At 28.5% G+C, this 21,841-nt stretch overlaps 1 protein-coding gene across 1 annotated transcript in view; it reads right to left on the reverse strand.

Annotated features, from left to right (window-relative positions):
* Positions 1 to 2,215: 2,215 nt before the first annotated feature.
* LOC146997827 (CB1 cannabinoid receptor-interacting protein 1-like) overlaps positions 2,216 to 21,841 on the reverse strand; it is a 36,835-nt gene continuing 17,209 nt past the window's right edge. Inside the window, exons 3-4 of the mRNA XM_085816026.1 lie at positions 20,476 to 20,620; positions 2,216 to 17,077 (exon numbers count right to left, since the gene is read on the reverse strand). Coding sequence (XP_085672152.1) covers positions 16,913 to 17,077; positions 20,476 to 20,620 — 310 coding nt within the window. The 3' untranslated portion in view covers positions 2,216 to 16,912. The remainder of the gene's footprint in view (positions 17,078 to 20,475; positions 20,621 to 21,841) is intronic.

Genomic DNA, 21,841 nt, shown 5'->3' on the forward strand with positions numbered 1-21,841 from the left:
GTCATCAAGTGAAGTGATGCACCGAGGTGGATGCGATCGAACACGTCGGTCCGTTGTACCCTCCTGCATCCAATGGTCACATATCCGCATTACAGTTGTTTGGTTTCGTCCAACACGACTACCGATTTCCCTGAAAGATAATCCACACTCTCGGTAGGCCACTATCCTTCCTCTGTCGAACTCGGATACTTGATCAAACGATGATCGCTGTTTATTACGAGGCATAAGTGATCGTTTTTTTTTTTTTTTTTTTTTTTCTTTTTTTTTTTGAAAAAACCACAAGAAAAACACAATTGCCGAACTTGAAATCGTCGAAAACTCCAAGCCTTAAATAGCGCTTTGAAGTGGCGCCACAAGCGCGCGTGATGTGCGTCTGCGCTGAAATTCTAATCATTTGCATATTTCACCTCCGTAATGCATTTTGTAATTTTCATGTTATTTGCATGCTTTCTTCAGGGTGTTGAATTTACGGTGGCCAGCAGTGTAGTATGGTGGTGAGAGGAAAGCGTAGTCTGCCTTATTGGTAGACTTCAGAGTTAAATCCATTTGTTCATCATTGGCAAGAGCTTCATAGTAAACGCAGGTGAAAAATTGGCTCATGAATTCTTTTAACATAGTTCTTTTCTGGGGAGAGTAAAACTTCTGATCCACTTTTTTAGTGGTAGTCCATATTCTATCAGATCATTCAGAAATGGGTATACATAATTCTGTACTTAATACCAAGAATACGAGTTCCTTTGTCATGTTACATTTACAGGCAGAGATTTCTGAGGGCAGGCATTTTGAGATATGGTTAAATATGCTTGCTTGGTTAGTCCTTCATGGGTTCATTCTTTACTATCAAGTAGTTCTCCATTGGACAGGATTGACCTACTTCCATTTATGTGATTAAGAAATTAATACCTTCAGAATCAGCATTTATGCTACTAGCAGGTCTCATTTTGTATACTTTGACTTTCCCCCCATTTCAAATACCCATATACCTGATCTCTCATCAGCCAAAATGCCATTACAATGAATGTCTACAAAAGAAAATCTCTTGAAAGAATTTGCAGTAACACTGATGCAACAATACCAATAAGAATTCAAAGCGTTTAAAAGAGAGAGCAGTTTGAAGCAATGAAGTGAATCTAATTGATATTATTCTTCACTTTAAAGATACTTCACAATAGTACTATTTTATTCCTCATAGTAATATCAGTAAATAATGTGATCAAACATATATAGCCATATTTCTGATTCATACTTCATTTTCTCAAAGATAAACCTTCCTTAATATTACAAAACAATAAAATCCCTTTTAACTGCCAGAAAAGAGACCTCACCGATTCCAGATAAATGAATATACATTTCTAGAACTTATGTTTGTGTTTTGTGATGCCGTTTGTAGAAACAGCAGCATGTCATGTTTTTGATCAACTGGCCACAATTAAATATAAAAAATTGTACAGATTATTTAAAACACATACATGACTTCATATTTTAGGAAAATTAAATTAAACGATATTTTAAATTACCGTATTTTCAGATGCAAGTTATGAATTTCTTCTTAGTTTCATATTATGCAACTTCAAATATCTGGCCTGCTGAAAAGGTTGTGGCCTTAGTATTAAAATTTCACTGTGTGTACAGTAAAGCTTCAAATTATCTGAAATAATGTTATGCACATTTCTTGGGAAATTTTATAAAAGTATGCAATCCTTCATTAGCTTCCTTCCATGTAACTTTCTTCCTCTGTGTGTTATCTTCATCCTCGGCATATCCAATTATTTCATTATCATCTTCAGATAGCGTGATGGGAATAGAATTGGCTACATTCACCCAAAATGCCCTCTTCTATCACACTAACTTTCTCCAAATATGTAACTATAAATCTAAGACGTCAGTCAGTAAATTTATGCCTTTGAAATTTATTTATTTGTATATTTTTTGATACTGCCAGTTTGATATTGCTGTGTATGAGAGATTTTATGGTAATTAAACTGGCACAAAGCTCTGAAAGGCATTGCAAATAAGCTAGAATTAAAAATAGCTATTAAGGAATAAACTAAATAAATAAATACAATCAACCAGCTGATAATAAATGAATTGGTTGTAATTTTGTGGTACTTTAAAATTTTTTTATATTAAACATTTTATATATCAAATAATGACTTCCTCCCTGGGTAAATGTTATGATTTTTAACACATTATACATTAAATAAGGAAAAACTACGACACATAACAATATATTTAATTATAATTTTGCTTATATGTTTTTACAACTGCTTTCTGATATAAGCTGAAAAAGCAAAAGCAACCTAACTTTCTCAATAACAGATTTAGAATACCAAAAATAGCAATTTGCAGATCATCACTTTTGTTTAATTTTTACACATTAACAATGTTTAGTCCTTTGTACTATAGATACGCTTCTCAGAAAATAGTGCATGTTAATGAATCAAGTTTACAAAAATATTTACAAAATACATAAAAAAAATATCAAATATGTCAAATCTAAAAGATTTCTTTATAATGTATGTGATAATTCAAAATAATGATCACATTATTCATATTTCAAATATTAATTGACTGAATTTTATTATCATAATATAGAATATTAACATCATATAGTACAATAAACACTTTCACAAAGGGCACACATCCCTTGCACAATCACAGCAATTTTAATCTCATATTCTAACAAAAATCACATGATAATACTAGCATCTCTAATTTACAAATCTATAGTTTAAGTGTGTTTAATACAGATCTAAATACAGCATATACATATATATAGCAAATTGCATACAATACAATGCTCTAGTTGCCCATCAAAAACAAGATTTAAGTAAATTAAAAAAAAAAAAAAAAAAGCAAAATCATGCTTTTTGTTTCCAAGAAAACAATAATCCTACATTAGTGCTCATATACTAAACAAAAATATATATATATATAATATATTATACAAAAAATACGAAAATATGTCAACAAACTATTCATAAATCATTTCTCATATTGTCCAATAAAAGATGGTCCCACCAAAAAAATAAATAAATAAATGAATAAAAGATTGAATTTTATGACATTCATTAAGTTTTACATTGGCACAATTTATCTACGAGATTAGCTTTCTGAACAAAAGAAAGAAAAACAACAATGTTGACCCAAGTGTTAATTTATCATTAAAATTTTTGAGCTAATGAAAGAAATAAAAAGTAACACAAAATTTCCTTCCTACCAAAACAATGTTAATGATATCTAAAAAAATAATAAATAAATAAAAGGTTGGCGATAATAGAGGGAAATGGAGGAACAAGAGATAAAAGGATGTAAAACAGTTCCTAAGAGTTAAAACAGAATCTTCAAAATGAAAGGAAATTTATTTCTTAAATAATGCATGCTATTAAAATTTGTACATTTAATAAATGTTTCAAATGACTTATATCTGAGTAATATTCTTCAACAAACATCAAAACTGAAATTAATGACTGAATAAGAAAGATGTATTTAAAATGAGAAAAGATTCATCTCAAATTAAAGCACCATAGGACGAGAAAGATTTGGAAGGGTTTATTTCTTCAGAAGCAATGACAATAATACTAATAAACATTACTAGCAACATAAAAACCTATGGGCAACACAGAACAATAGTTTACATTTAGTATTGCTATATGAAATTTCCTTTACTGTGCATAAGTAGATCTCGAATCATGCTGCAAAAACAGATCTATGCATAAGAAGTATATTAATAGAATTTTGATTTTAATATTAACTTCAATTTTACTTTACATAATGACTGCATACATTTTAACTATTAATGTTTTGTAGAATTTGAAAAGATGAGAAGAGTATAAAAATTATGATATCACATTCATGTGGAAGTATTTATGCTGCTATGCAGAGAACACTTTTAAAGTTTAAAAGAATTAGAATACTTCCATTTAAAAAAAACGAAGAGCAGTAAAAGCTCACAGAATAAGGCAGTGAAGGAAGCTAAGTCCTAAGGCAAAACGATCTATGCTTTAAAATGTCATGAGTAAATAAATAGACAACCCACAAAAAGTCAAACAGGAAGTGAAAAAATAAATAGACATCCCACAAAAAGTCAAAAACAGGAAGTGAAAAAATAAATAAATAATTACAAGTAATGATCTTAAAGAGAAACAAAATATTTAACATGACTTAAATACAATATTTAAAAAAATGCACTTTACATCAGGTTGTCCAGCTTTTAGTTACAACACCTTATTGTTATTAGTATTATTTGATTTATTTTAAATTGATTCTGAGATTTGTTTCCACTTTGTGTACACTACTCCATCCTTTAAAATACTTCCTTCTAGTATCTTTTAATGGTTTAGAAGTTATTTTTATAGTCTGTAGTAAATATAAGAATAAAATAATTTAATATAAAACATAAGTAATACTTATTATAAATATTACATTATTTCACTATGCATTCCAAAAAAATAGTCTGCCATTAAAGATTAAATTTCCATCTCTTGATGTGCTTACACAAATCGCAAAATGGAAATTTATTAAGTGGGGAAGGGGGAGAATGAATCTTTTACTATATTAATACAAACTAATTTTACTGAAGTTAACTGAAATTGTAATTCTATGAATTTTAGCACATAAAAGTTTCTACACTTTAAGTATATGTAGTTATATAAAGCATTCAAGAATTAAACACTCATTACCTTGAAATGCATGAAAAAGACAAAATACTAAAAATACTTTTATATACTAAAAAAAGTGAATAAATCAAAAATTTCAAATTCAAATCATGAACAAATAATGTTTTTTGTTTTCCTTCCAATTCATTCAGCTGATCAAATTCTGAATTATGAACAAATAATGTTTTTTTTTCCTCCCAATTCATTCTTTACAAGTAATTTAAAAGAAGACTGATTTATTTCAAATGCTATACTATTACCTAAAAATATACTATAATAACATATGACTAAAATTAATATAGAAAATAATTTACAATAATAGTATAGAAAATAAAATTATATATAGCTATATAGATAATACAAATTAATATTGAAAATAATTTACAATAATAACAGCAATTATTTTACATATGTAACTTGTTAGTATACATTTAAATCTCTTGCATTCGCTAGCCTTTACACTTAAAAACTTTCAATTTACATTTTTATATTTTTTAAAAGGTTCATTATATTATACATTCAATTATATTATAAGCAATGTAACTAGTAGCATTACCAGGCACAAAAAAATCTCCTGTCAATACAGAAAGACAAACATTAAATACAGCCTGCTAAAATGCTAGCTTTTTCATTTCAAATCAATAGCTACAAATTCTTCTAGTTTTAATATTAGCTCTATTTAATAGGCATTATTATTTGTAATCTCATATTTTCATGATTTTCAACATAACATAGAACAATGGTTAATATGTGTATAATACTTATATTTATTATCAACTTTTTTCATATTCTACCATTTTAGTACCACAAATAACCAAACTTTCATAATCTCAAAACTCATTTTAGTTATATAATGGTATAAGAAAAGTTAAAGGTGTAGTTCAACATTTTCTCAATAACAATATTGGATACAATTTCTTAGATCATTACTTCAAATAGAATTAAAATTAAAATCAATTACATCTACTAAAAGCCATACAAGTTACAGAATTTCAGCTATCCCAGATATCATAATGTTTAATAATAGTTGACATGCAATTCATTCTATATTCATCAATATATTATTGTTAAAGAACTTGTATGATATTTATCTGTAGAGCAAAATGATGAGAAAATGGCATTCTGCATGATGGTAAAATAAGATTTACATTGCTCATTTTATTTCTGTTTAAAGTTGAAGAAATCTTTCTGATGGGTTCTGTTCAATGTAAGTCTTTGAAGAAAAAATTCAATTTCCAATTAAATAGCTCTAATGAAAATATAATCACTAAAGTGAATGAAAAGTCTAAAAATAAAAAACATAAAAAAGAAAATCTGAAAGGTTTTTAGATTTTAAATTAAGTTCAAAGGGGCGTTTTTTAACATTTTGTATGTTACCTTTATTTATTAAATATCATGCTTTGCACTTAAACCATAATATTCAGTTCAACAGCAATGTCTCAAAATAATTTTAAAATGAGCATATGTTTAGAATTTTTAATACACAGTTCTGCGCACAAAGGTTTTTTTCCTCCCCATAGAGTGTTGCCATTGCTCACTTTTAAATCTGTTAATCGAAAATTCATTAACATTTTACAAAATATGAAATCGATAATAAAACAAAGTCCAAATTTGGGCTTCTGGATGTCCATATTCGCAGTAGGATTACATTATTCAAAATTTCATGGCTCTAAGTACCATTGTTTTATCACAATGTGAGAAACATACATACATTTATGCAGATTCTTCATTATTTAATTTCTTCAAATATAATACAGGACAATAATATTTGGTGGCAACAGTTTGAAAAGTGAAACGGACATTCAGAGTGATTCGACACAAAATCACAAAACGAAAATAATAGTCCCTCAGGGACAAAGCCCCTTCGGACTAATAAAAAAAGGAAAACAGAAGAAATGTTTTGATATATGTTGCAAATCTGTTATAACTAAAAAAATGATGGATTTAAAGATAACATGTAAATTTTGATTTTAAAAGAGCATATTTTAGACAATTAATATAATTATCATACTAATATATTAATTTTAAATAATGCTAAATTGAAAGAATACTGAAATAATAATCACAAAACAAGAATGCAATACTATTCTGGACAACCAAATGTACAAAAAAAGAAACATATATTAAACAGCCATCCAGATCTAATCATATCACAAAATATAAATTTTTCTACACAAAACTGTTGTAAAATATAGTTCTAATAAAAAAATACCTTGCAATAGTGAGAAAAATGTAATGATATCTGTAAAAGTCACATAGAAAGATATTTTAAAAGATATTTTACTATAATACATGCATGCCATTAAGAAATACCAATTGCAATTGGTACCACTCAAAAAATGATTTTCAATGATACTATTAAAATAGAAAAATAAGTTTTGCTACAATTATTCAAAGTATATGCTTTTTGACAAAACGATTTCAGAAAAAGATACAGATAAAACTAAACATCTTGGTGGTAAAAAGCATATAAAATCAATTCAAAAAAAATTTCTCAAATATTTTCCAATGCAAAAAATTAAGTAAAGAGATGTATTACTTAACACACAGAATACAAATCTGATTAATATCAGATAATAAAACAAAACACAAAGTTTACAAATGACCAGAATATGCACTTCCAACACCTGACAATTCGCTCTCTCTAGCATACTGGTTCTGCTAATAAATGCAGTTAAAGTTTTGTCATCAGTCAAGAGAAAAATGTACAATATGATGATAAAAAAAAAAAAAAAAAAAAAAAAAAGAATAGGAACACTTTTAAGGTACAATTGATATTGATAATTCATTTAAATAATGTACTTCAGACAGCATTTCAAATTACACTTTCATAATGCTTTAAAGGTTAAATTGGAATAAAATTGAGAATAACTTAATGGCTTACAATGATTCTATATGAATACAAAACTCATAATAACTATGCGATATTCTATGAACATTTATATATAACTTTATGAAATCAATTAATCCTAACATTATGAAATCAATTTATTCTGAAAATTGCAGTCAGTAAAGAAAAATAAGTTAGACTACTTTATTTAACATTTTGTTACAAATCAGAAAGAAAACTGCAAAAGTAAGACTATAAAGAATAACATCACACACACAAAAGTTAATTTAATGCTATCTTGCATTTAATATTTGTATTATAAAACCAGAAGTCTTTGGTAGAAACTTAGCAAAAAATAAATATATAAAATATGGCACATTAATATAAATGATGCAATTCATCAATATAAATGAGATTTTTAATTAACAGATAATTTTAATCTCAATAAAAAATATCACTTACATATCAATGTTCAGCTACATCCCACTGCATTTATAAAGTAAATGCATAAATAATAACTCTTTTGTATCCTGAGAAATTAATAATTTTGCTATCATTTTTTATGAAAAGTACAAAGCACATTTTCAATCTTTGGTTAAATTCTGTAAACTATTTTAAATAGACATAATGCAACAAAAACAGCTAGAACTGTTCAGAGGCAAAAAAGTAGTTAGAAAATCAATATGAATTTCCATACACATATCTCACTATTAATATGCAACGTGTATCAAAGAAATCCAAACCTAATTTTCTAGCACCATTAAATGAGCTACATATTTCAGCACCAAAGTCAAATCTAAAGCAAAAATAAATGTTTCAACAAACATTATATACATGTCAGTAAACATTTGACCAAAAGTAGAAACATTTATGCTTGTATACTATAAAATAATTTGACTGCTTAAAATTTAACAGCAACCTACAACAAAGATACACTAATATTATATATATATTTCTACAAACAAACAAGCCCTAGAGGCCATAATAAAATTTAAGAAGTTATAATAAACATATATAGTAGTTCACAGTAATTTAACATGTTTCTTAAATTCCATTCAGCATTGCTGAAATTCAGTAAAACCAGAGTTTTTAAATAAACATGTGCCCCCAAATCTGCTGTTTCATTTACCTGTGACTCTCAACGTCAGAAGAAAGAAAAAATTGCCATTGATTTTGTAAGTTCCAAAATGCAAGTGAAGAGATAATAGTCGAAAAAATTAACATAAATGAATACCAAGAATTATATATCTAAAATATATCATCTCATACCCCTTCTATAATGTTTTCCCACACATCTACGTTCTCATTTCAGGCAGATGTAACTAAATACAGGATGTGAAAATATTTATAAAATCTTCCCTATTATAAGATATCCCTGAAATTTTGAGCTTATACCCAACATAATGGTCATAAAAATGTTGGTAGGGAATTGTAGCTATCATTGTTTAGAGAACATTTCACTTTGTTTCCAAACTCGTACATTTTTTTACATTTGTGTCTACTCTTCCAGCATTTATCCTATTCTATGAAGTATTGTATTATTATAGCTCTCCTATTCTTCATGCTTTAAATTACCATAATACGTGTGCCAAAACATAAGAGCAGTAATGCTGTTAGTGCTAGGAAAATGAATAATTCTCATTTCTACCAAACTTTACAAAGTTTTAGCTATACAGCACAAAAACTGCACTATTTCATTCTTTATTTGTCTTTTGTTGTTGAAGTTGAAAAGTCAATCATTTACTTCATACATACAAGTGAGTTTATAACACAGTGTACAATATATTTTGCACTACTTTTAGTAATGCAATGTAGTGTATGGTATGCTTCAAAATTCCTTTATGTAATGCTGATGATATGTTACCAGCATTACTTGCATAATTTATCAATTAAATCTAACCATAATCTTTTATTATAAAAGGTGAAGAGAAAAAAAGAGTGTATAGTGTGAATGCACTCAGTTGATCTTAGAAGATCAAAAGGAAAAAAAAAAACGCTGCACTCTTTCTCCCAGCAATGGGAAAGAGTGGATAAAATTCCCCCTATCTGCATAAGGTGGATTTATTACACCAGTAGCTATGGTACACTAACTACATCAAGTAGAAGTGCATTCTTTAACATTAAATTTGTATAACAATGTTTTTATCTGAAACAATGAGTACAGTGAAGTTTTTTATTAATTTCATGAGCTGATTTGTTAACTTTACTATTCACTGTTGTGTAAAGTTTAAATTATGTTGTAAAATAAAACTATAAAATAATTGACTCATCTTCTTTTATCTTTATTTAATATTATTTATTATTTAACTTTGTTTAATCTTATTGCCAAGTTACAAAATGTTTATGCAACATCAAAGTAAAAATTATTCTCTACTTTTTAATTCTCATTCCCATGCAATTCATACCATAGTGAGTTTCAAGCATTTGCTTATTCAGTTTGTTAGAGAATAGGGAGCTTACTAGCTATGTATGTTTCAATAAATATCCTGTTCTATATAATGTTCCCTATTATCCATGGTTTTATACATGCATAGCCAGTCTTGGAAGGTATTATCTGTAGATACAGGGACACTATTGCATCATAAGTTTAAATGATACTAAATACACGATCTTCATTCCCTTCTTGTTTTATCTTCATATGTATAACAATGTTTCATATGCACAGTGATATATAAGTCATCATAAAAGCAGTACTATTTGTCAGCTACACAATACCCTGATAAGCATAACACTTAATGTACTTTTGGAAATCCTACACTCAATTTAGACATAAAAAATGTTATTTAATTGTTAGTTCAAATAAACTTGTTAATTGTATTGTCCCTACAAGAATTGAAACTTTCTGTACTCCTTTAATAGCTGAATGTCTGTGTTTCTAATCATTCTCATACTTAACTAAAACAAAAATAGAGAAGAACATATTTTCAAGTTATTTCTTTAAATAAAAAAATAATTCATTGCTATAATCACTTAGTTATGTATCTTCCTATATTCTTTCACCATGCCATTATCATTCAGGATATAATAATGAAACTGCAATTCAAATAATGCAGAATTTTAGTATTTTAACAAATACTAGTTACTCAATAAAAAATCTTTCTTTATAAAAACAAAGAATAATTTCCCTTCATCAAATGTTATTCGGTTTCTCGCAACAAGTACATAACTTGTACTATATATTTAAATTATTATTTTTGTTACTATAGTCAAAAGTCGTTAATCCGGACTTGTCGGGACTTCGGCAATTCCAGATTATCGATTTTTCCGGATTATAGATCATCAGTTTAAATCTGGTAAAATGGCATGCAGAAATTATAAAATTAAAAATATGAAACCGTAATTTATGAAATAAAGAACAATTATGATCTAAAGGGTATCAAAATTTACAAAAAAAAAGCTTAATATTTATTTGTTTACTTTATTAAATATTTCTTCAATGTAAGTTGTTTAAGTTGCTTCGTTTTATGTGATAATACTTTCTCTTTAATTCTATAAACAGACATAATTTCTTGTTCAGTTACAAAGTTACGCTGTTCAAGTCCTATAATTGCTGTGTCAAGAATACCGACTAATTTGTCAATCGAAATTTTTTCGTTTTCAATAACCTCTGTGTCACATTCTTCACTATCGGAAGCGAATTATAATGACGAGGAATTTGATTTAAATCATATCAAAGAAGGAGTACATCGAGATGAAATACTACATTTAGTAAGGAATTATAAGCTAAATAAAATAAAAACATCTGCCCTGAAGATAAGGATAGTGCTGACAGATCAACTTCCAAATCATTGCACGCTGCGGCGTTTCCCCCGCCGCAGAGCATCGTGAAATTGATAAACAGATTTTGAAATGGTTAGAGAAACAAAGGATATGCCTTTATCCATTTTTTGCAGCAAATCCACTTTTTGTTTGATGGACATCGAAACATACTTTCGCTTTGTAGATCCTTTGGGAGCTCCAGCATTGGAAATTCTATTTGACATAATCAAAAGTTCAAGCTTACTTTAATAAAATTGCTCTAACAGTCTGCAAAAAATAATAAGCCAGATCCAGTTTGAAGATTAAGGAACAATGCAATCTGCAACATTAACTGAAATACATAATTAGATAATTTTAGCTTATACCGTCCATTATACATTAAACGCGCATGCGTAAACGTAAAGGTCTTATGCGCAAGCGTATACGCCTATGCGCATGCATCAACGCAACGCATGCGCAGAAAGTTTGTAGCTTTGAGGTCCGGATTATGGGTGTCCGAATTAACGACTTTTGACTGTAGAAACCACATTCAAGTACAGAAGACTATGGATACAATTTAGAAAAGCAGATCAATGAACTATATGTTATGCACATAGCATAATTCTGCTTAGTTTCACAGATCTCATATACTATCAATAAAAAACTAAAGTATCATAAATACCTACTAGATACAAAGATTAATTATAGTCATTAAATTCTCCAATTTAAGAATATTTTCAAGGAAAGCATTATTTTTAACACAATAAGTAGAGTAACTCCCTGGTTTCTTTTTCTTATTAAAATGATAAATAGTTATCAGTTACTTTTCAAGCTTTACAGCTTAAGATATTTTCAGATATCAATTTTAATAATTCACAATTGATAAATCTGTAATAAGGAAGCATAATAATCACTGATTAAGAACATGTATAAACTGAACTGCTTTTATTATAATTTACTGATCTGTTGTTTACAGAATACTATTTTAATCAAATATAGACTGCAGAAAGCAAATATCTTAATAAATAAAACACTACAAGCAGCTTTTATGTCTCATCACTTGTAGTTTTCACTCAACACCATATCCAAAAAAGATTGTCTGTGGAGTTGAAAAAGGCTCTATTATGAATTGACTGCTTTGACAAACTCTACCTTTACTTTTAACAAAAGAAGACTAACCATTACAGTTTGTTATGTTATACTTACAATAGAACTTTGACCTAAAATACAGATTCACATTACATACAAATAATTCATAAGATAAATGCACATTTATAAATGCTGAAAAGCACAAACTAGTGAGAAGCAATAAATATATTTATGTAGAATAGAAAGCATTTATAATAAAATTATTTATACACAGGATTTTCTGTAAATACAGCATTTGCCTTATACAACACACACATACAAGGGGAAAAAAAATTTGGTGATATAGTAATTTTAAAAAATCAAATTAAATTACATTTAGAAACTATACATTAAACTAACCATAAAATCATTAGTTAGATTAATTAACATCATACTTAACAAATCTATTTACCACATCATTAAACTATCATTGCACTGTTTTTCATTAAGACATATAAAGATGTAATAACATACAACTTAATTAATAAGTAATAAAAATGAATGCAAAAGAGCTTTAAATAATAAACATGTAATTGTCAATAAAGACATAACATGATAATGTCAACAATACAATGATCAAAAACATTTTGAGATTTAGAAAAATATATATTAACTTACATGTGTATAATCAATTACAGTTATTTGGGACAAATGAGAACAACATTAATTTTGCCCAAATTAAGCAGTTACTCCAAACATCAAAGCTTCACTGTTTAATTTAAAGTAGGATAGAAAACTGATCTATATTTTACAAAGCTGTTTAAATATATAACAAAGAGTGAAATGGTTTTATGTTTAAGGGATAAAACAACTTTTAAATTTCATTTTCCTTTAGTATGAATGCCTGAAATAGTATTTTCAAGCATTTGCTGTCTATGAACACTTTAATTCAAGCAAAATAAAAATAGTTTATGTCTAAATATACAATTTTCGTATTAAAATAGTCATTCACTTGTCAATGTCATCCTTAAGAGTTAACTATCAGTGTCTACTCCATCATACATTTTTCTACTCTGTGAACAAAATATGCACAGAAATCAAATGCAAAAAATGATATACTGATTTCCTACATGAACTGTAATTTAATTTAACCCTAGAATGCTACCCATTCATCTCCTGGACGATGTCCATCACAAATAACTTTGACCTGCCTCCCCTGAAACAGAAAATGGAACAGGCTACTCAGTACCTTTATATGACCTTGGCTACTACAGATAAGAACATTCCTTCTTGCCAAAATATTTCTGCAAATGGCATTTTTAGAACAATATTCGTCTCGCAGACGAATGGTTACCTGTAACGTGTGCACTTTAGAATCTGACTTAGATTTATTTCTGCACTGCCTTGAAGATGTCAAAGCGTTTTTGCACAGAAAATTTTTCGGGTAGACCTGAGGCTATCCGGAATTTGTTAAAAGAACTAAGTGATGACGAAAATTCTATTTCAGAAGATGAATCAGAAAAAGATTATTTTACTGAAGTTAAAAATCATGACTTGACAGATAACGACAAACATGAAAATGAGGAATTACCATTTAACAACAAAGAGGAAGAAGAAACAATGCTTGAAAAACAAACCCTCGAAGATGAAAATATGAAGTTGAACTATGAAGCTAAAAAGAAAATGCTAAAAAAGTTGAAAAAAATTCCAAAATGTTTTTAATCATGTGATAAATCTATTATTTACCCCACTAAAATTTCAGCTCACTGGTAAAGATAAGTCAAAGTGGTCATCTGTTAATAAATCAAGAAACACAGGGACAGCATCTCACAATATTATTAATTTTATTCAAGGGCCAATGGACTCAGCAAAAGAACTTTTCACTCCTCTTGAATCATTTAATCGTTTTTTTTTTACTCCTCAGGTGTTGGAAATAATTGTTTCTTGTACTAACTCTGTAATTACAAGAAAAAAAAAAAGAAAGTTATACTGCTAAAAATTTTCAGTATCGGAAACCTGAGTTGATGAAATTAATACTTTATTGGGATTACTTGTTCTGTCAGTGGCTATGAAAAATAATCATATAGCATCAAGTGAGTTATTTGATACAACATTATGCGGTCAGCGGTACAAAGCTAGAATGAGTGAAGTTAGATTTCGTTTTCTGCCTTATTGTCTACATTTTGACCCAAAAGAAACTAGAGTAGAGAGAAAAGAAAAAGATAAATGTGCAGTAATCAGAGAGATTTGGGATGAATTCATTCATTAAGAGTTGTATGAATTCTTATAAACCGGGATCCTATGTTACAAGTGTTATGATGAACAATTATTAGGTTTTCGAGGAATGTGTCCCTTTTAGAATGTCTATACCGAATAAGCCTGCAAAATATAGCATCAAAATAGTGATGACGTGTGATGTAGGAACAAACTATATGTTCAAGACAATACTTTATTTGGGTTCGAAAACTCAAAATAAAGGTATTCCTCTAACATCTCATTTCGTTAAAGAATTAACAAAAAGCATTCAAGGGACTAATAGAAATGTCACATTGGTTCACATTGATACCCTTAGCTGAAAAACTTCTAATGATTTTATAATCTCAATAAATTTAACAATTGTAGGAACTGTCCAGAAAAATAAGAGAGAAATTCCTGCAGAGCTCTTACAGATGCATTCTCAAAGTATTGGAACTTCAATGTATTGTTTTGACAAATCAAAAACTCTTCTGTCCTATAAAACAAAACCAAATAAGTGTTTTATTCTTCTGTCTACATTCCATGAAAGCCAAATGTAAATCAAGAAAGTAATAAACTGGAAATAATAGAATTTTATAATTCCACAAAAGGGGACTTAAGACACATTGGATCAGATGTGCAACAATATGTCATGTAGTAGAAAAAAAAAATCGTCGATGGCTTCTTTGTGTGTTTTATGGCATGATTAATAACAGTTTAGTGAATGCACATGTTATATATGTGCATAATATGGCTCAAAAATAAATAAAAAGCATTATCGAGAAAAAAGTTGGCAATAAAGCTAAGTGAAGGTCTTGCTCCATGGATGAAGAAACGCATCAACGTACCAACTTTGCCTTGATCAACAAGAATAATTATAATGGAACTGTTGAAATCAGAAAAATTGTGCATTTTGTCCGTACAATTTGCGAAGAATGATGCACAACTTTTGTCAAACATGTTCCAGAGCAATGTGCAGAGAACATCACGCTAATATGTGTACAGACTGCTTTGAAAGTAAATAAATTATATTTTCTTGCCTACTTAAAGTTTGAGAGTCATAAAATCACCTGCAGGTAGTATACTTTTATTCTAATTAGCTTATAAAATAAGTTTTAAGCATGTTTATGCATACTTCGTCTGGGAGATGAATGGTTGCCATTCCCGTAAGTTTTCCAAGCATTCTAGGGTATTCTAGTACATTAGCTTAAATCCTTTAAAATCATTTAGTTAACCTAAAATATATCTTTACCATTCACTGAAAAAAAAAAAGTTAAAGGAAAAATTTTGATAAAATTTAAAACTGAAAATCCTTGCATACATTTAAGGCCTTAAGCAAAATACTTTAGCAATTATAATTTTTTTAAGTGACAAAAATGTCATATGCCAAAAATGAATTAGTTCAATATTCAATATTCTAGTGATATGTTACCAGCATTACTTGCATAATTATACTTCCAGGGATTTGTGGAGTCAGGTAATGTCCTAATTAAGTAAAAAAAAACTGCTCAGTTTATCACTTAGGTTTTGTTCTTTTAGATTTATCCCAATTCACAACTGATTAACTGATTATACATATAAACTTCTGAGTTAAAATTTTTTCTGATATTAATTTAAATATAAATATGTAAATACGTTCAGATAAAAACTCTGAAAAACTTATAACATGTAAACACAGAAATTAAAATATATATACAGAATTAGCTACACTTTAAAAATAAATAATACACACTCACTATGAAATAAATATTTTTAACTTCCATATTATTATGATTAACATCTTTGTGTTAACAATCTAGTTAAATTTTTAACTTCTTAATTTTGGGGGGGAAAAAAATTCTCGTGTTATAAGATTTTGGGAATTTTTTTTTTCCATTCCATATCACAAAATTTCATAGTCACTGAATAAGCACTTAATGCAGCATGTTATCCCTATATAATATTTTAAATGGCACATGAAATAATAATACTAAATCTAAATATTCAATAAAATTTCACAAACACATTTGTAGAATTTTTAACCCCTAAAACCAACTAAAGTTAGCTCTACAATGCCTTATTAATAATAAATAAGGAAAAACAAGCCAAAACATTTAAAAAGAAAATTACATTTCAGCATCAATTTCTTTATAACTCCATTATTAATTAAAATGATTAAATACTCAGTACCAATTCTTAACAATTTAGTCACATTCATATTAAATTTAGATAAGTTAAAAAATGTCTTTTGTTGTAAATTTAATCCAATAAAGTAAAGCAAGCTTGCATAGAAGTTTTGAAACCAATACAAGACAAAAAGCTTATTTTTCAATAATGGGCACAATTTCTTTTTGGCCATAGGAAGCAAATGCATGTGTTTACATAGAATTTCTACGTAGGATATTCATCTATATGTTTCTTTCTCTATTTCAAAAGTTGAAGTTGCAGAATTATAAACACAGTCATATTCAATATGATGAAGGGCATTACCCCACACAGAATGATTATTATCATCTGATTTATAAAACTTGAACTGAAACGTTAAGTCCAACGTTCCTAAGCTCTGAATCTGTAAAAGAACAAATATTCTATTTTCTACATGTCTGGTAAAGTAAATATAAAATTTAAAGTAACACTCATTCTATTACAAATTAAAGTTTGCTAACGCAGTAAATATCTTAAGAGAGCTTGAATGAATTTGATTGATAAATATAAAACAAAGTTAAAATTACAGAGATGCATGGTTTACAATTGAAAATTAAAATTTTCTAAGCATTCAAAAATGGAATAGAAATGATTTATTTACATAATTAGTAAGAAGGTTTAAAACCCATTTAATTCAATTTTAAAAAAATACAGATGGGTAGATGTAAAAGTTTTTCCATTTTTATTAGTAACAGTTTGAACAATGTAAATGTATTACCTGTGTCTATTAATTAATGAAAGGATAAGATGGAACTGTCTAGTAAACAGCACCTGGTATTGACATTGTACATTATTTCTCAGCAGAACAGAATAATATCAAGCTCAAACAGAAACAGAGAATGATTTCACCCATAATGTGAGAGAAGCAAATTGGGGGATATGTGACAAGGAAAACCATTTGTGCCAGTATGGGTTTTGGCACTTTAGTACGAGCAACAAGCAGCTCGGAGACCAACAATATCAGGAAGACCTCCAGAACTGAGAGATAAGGGCTTGTTGGAAGCCAATGAGTGTGATGAAAAGATTATTGTGGCAAAATTAAGAGCAGAGTTTGAGATTCATATAACAATAATGGAGAGGTGAATTCATGCCATGGAATCTGTAATAAATTTGGGCATTTGGAACTACATCATTTATTGAGACGAGGTGAGAGAAGAGGGACTCAATGAGGTTTAAATCTTAGCAGAATTTTTATGAAATCTTCCATCAGAAGCAACTGGTAATAAAAAAATTAATTCTCAAGAAGAATGACAAATGAAGTCAGGCTATTCATTGGTCAGGCAAATCTCTAGGATCTATTGCAAAATTAAAAATTACATAAACCCTTCCACCCCAGCACCAAAACAAAATTAAGACAACTGTTTGGCATTGATCTATCATCAAACTTCAGAACTTCCACCACCAAATCAAACATTAAAAGGAAGATATAATACTTATTTAGCTAGATTATCTTGACAATGTCCTGCAAGAAAAGTACTCACTGCTAGTGAATTATCACAAAGTTATATTCCATTTTTACAATGCAAGATCGCACACATATATTTGGACACAGAGGAAGCTACAAGAGCTTGGGTGACTCTCACCACATTTCCATATTCAATTAATATTGCTCCAACAGATTATCACCATTTTTTGGTCACCATACTATTTTCTTCAGGAACCAATAATACCAATGATCAGGATCTTCGTGGTAGACTAACAAGACTTCTTCCAAAAAAGAGGAGAGGAATTGCACAACAGACAATGCTACCTGATAAAAAGCAGTAGTTTACAGACAACAATGAAGAATATAAATAGTACATTTATAATCAATAAATGTGTTCTGAAACATAAGGGAATTCTTTCATTGTTAAATGCAAATCTACGTATACACCATAATACAACAGAAAGTGTATTGAATTATTACTTCATTAAATGTACTTAAAAATGTTACTCCACTTTGCATATAGATGATTATTCTATATATAGGCTAACAATTGGAAAGATACACATCAGTTATCTTCAGATGCTACAAATACCTTAAGAAAGACTAACATTACTATAAGGCAACAAATAAATAAATACTGGTAAAAAAACTAATGAATTATAGTTAGAAAATGAAATTAATGATATTTCTAGTTTTGCATGTAAATCAAAATTTCTAGACTTGTTTTTAAATCTATTAAAAGACAAAATAATACTGCACACACAATGCTTAAACATGGAATTCTAACTTTATCTGAAGTGCTCCTCTGAGATTCAAACCTGCACCCAACAATATGACAGACAGCATCCCTAACAATTATATCAATCAGGATGACTTTTATTTTAAGAGTGAAATCTTTAAGAAGAAATAAATAATCCAGGATCATAGATTCTGCAATGGATTTTAAACCTTATTTCTGGATACTGCAATATCTTGTAACAGAATTTTGTAGAATAAGTTAATCCTATCATAGATTTTGCTACAGTTTTCAAAGCTTTTTTCACACTATTTAAAACGACTTTGACATGCTATTTTAAAGCAGTGGCTCCCAACCTTTCCAATTCTGTATACTCTTATAAAATTTTTAATCAATATTTACACTCTTCATGTCTACGCTTGTGCCCTTACATTATCTGCACACTAGCAGCTAACTTAGAGATAACTTTTGATCGTACTTTTCCGTTTCGCCAGCGCAAATCCCGCCAAGCAGACTTTGTTGGCGACAACATACAGTATACACATAAAAGATGTTAACAAATGTTAGTTCTAAGAGTTCTTTATTTTGAAGGCATAAACATTTTAATATGGTTTAAAATTTTGTAAAAAGCCAATAAATAAAAACAATAAATTTGTAAAAAGACATTAACTTAAGAATTTACTATGTTTTCATGGTTCAACATTCTGATTTGCCGGTTCATATCATGTGACCCCAAGTGATCTCATCTCACGTAAACTATGCTACAAAAATCTATCTCTCAGTAATTATCTACATTAATTTCAAGTTAAATCTTAATTTGGAATACAAGTTTAAATGCAAGAATTATTTCAATTCATACAAATAGCTTACTCAGAAATTAAGTAAAACCACAGTGCTTTACTTCGCTAGTGCATTCTCATTAGAATTGATGAATTGATTTTGGCTTTTCTATATTTTTGCCTTCAGATGAACGGTGTGATTGCATTCTAATTGACTTAATTACCGCGAATGGTCTTAGGGCATAAAATTTGTATCTTGTAAAAATTCTGCATAATTGTATGCCAGTATTCAAAGAAACAATCAATCTGATAAGAAATGGCTGCAACTTGTTTATTTATCAAAGTATTTTGAAACACAATGAAAATAAAATTAATAATTAATGTACATATTACTGTGTGAATAAATTTAATAATGTACAACTTGTTGATGTAAAACTAAATTAAATACAAATATTAATAGATTAAGCACTGGTAAATGGTCATAAAACATACTACAAATGTCTACAGTAGATTACAACACTTCAGATCAAATAAAGTTCAATACAAAAAATTATGCTGAAAATCACAATGGATGGGGGGAATGAAATTTGGACAATTTAAGTTTCATAAATTCAATAAATTATGTTCAATGCTGAAAAACACTTTCCTTAGTAAAGACTAGAAATTAAAAACCAAGAGGCCTAGCAAAAACCTAGGAGTCGCCCAGCAAAACTGGGAGAGTTGGCAGCCGTTGTTAGTGATCTGAATTCAAATTTTTTTCATTTATGAACAGAAAATATTACATATAATTCGGACGTATAATTCAAAAAATTAATATTTACTGTTAGAGACAAAGGGAAATGAACTCGCTGGTTTTTCTTTGAAATACATGCATTATTGCTGGTCCACACTAAACTGTAGGTTGAACATTCAGGAGTGCTTTCTTCTTGATTAACTTCCAAAAGTGTACCTTTTAACGAAGCAGACCTGAAACACAAAGAAATAGATGTTTATAAATGGTATATAAATAAAAATGCTGCTTATTTAAGAAAATATGACTTATTAAAAAATAAAACTATAGTCTTATAAAAAAATGCAACAGAATCATTATGTTTTAAAACACATAAAGGGCTTAGGAAAAGAATGATCCAAATACGTTTTTGCATTTTTAAACAGAACCTGCCACTCAATAGATTGAAAGGTGTAATATATGATGATGAAATCAGGTTGCTGGAAAAAAAAATTACAAATTTTTTTACTAGAAGAACAGAATGATATGGCTACTGGAAACCATTACACTACTACACCTGGAACAAGTAAATCATGGTTCACCCACATAATTATAGTAGCTAATAAAATCTGAAACATGTGCTGATGATGTAGCTTCACCAGTAACTTATTTCACTAATAAGAAGCCTGATAATAACATAGATTGATCCATGCACTCAGAATAAAGAATAAAATCTAGGAAATAAATAGAGCTTAAAACTAGAGAATCAAAAGTATTTTCAGGAGAAAAAAATGAAGAAAAATTATTCTTTAATAATACGATATTATTTCTTTAAGACTAACAAACCAATTTCAGTAGTACCTGACATAGTTTTCTTAGTAGCTGGCAATTTTTAAACAAAAATATGATTTTCAAAAATAACGCTTTTTTGCATTCCTACTTTTTAACAACAGCTTATGAATTAAAAAAATAATGTTTAGCTTACATGTTAGTGAAGAATTTTCTTAAATATGTTTGCAGTAAAGGCTTGTATATATTTATATAAATAATTTGTTAGTATGGCAAAATTATTTTGAATTATTTATTACATGTGTGCTATATGATATTATTTTATATTCGGAATATAATTCCTTCTCAAACATCTTTCATAATGGCTAAAAAGCTTTTATTAAAATATCTATGTATTATTTACTCATATTTTCAAATAATTATTTGAAAAGAAAAAATACTGGTAAATGACCAGGAACCTTTTTATTGCCAGTTCTGCAAAATACTGAAAATGTTAGCAAGTTTATAACCTCTAATGAATCTTTATAAATAGTTTCAATCATGCAACAACTTAACATTGTAACCCCAAGGCTCAATGAGCGCCACCTAGCGGCTGCCGGAAGAAACACGAGACAAAAAAAATAATAGCCTTCAATCGATGTACGGGAGTCACGAAATAAGCATGCTGTCTCCCCGAGATGTTGTTCCCA

Source organism: Stegodyphus dumicola, chromosome 4 (assembly GCF_044657685.1).
Source record: "Stegodyphus dumicola isolate Sdum_Otavi_A_Nest chromosome 4, ASM4465768v1".
In the NCBI taxonomy this organism is placed as follows: domain Eukaryota; kingdom Metazoa; phylum Arthropoda; class Arachnida; order Araneae; family Eresidae; genus Stegodyphus; species Stegodyphus dumicola.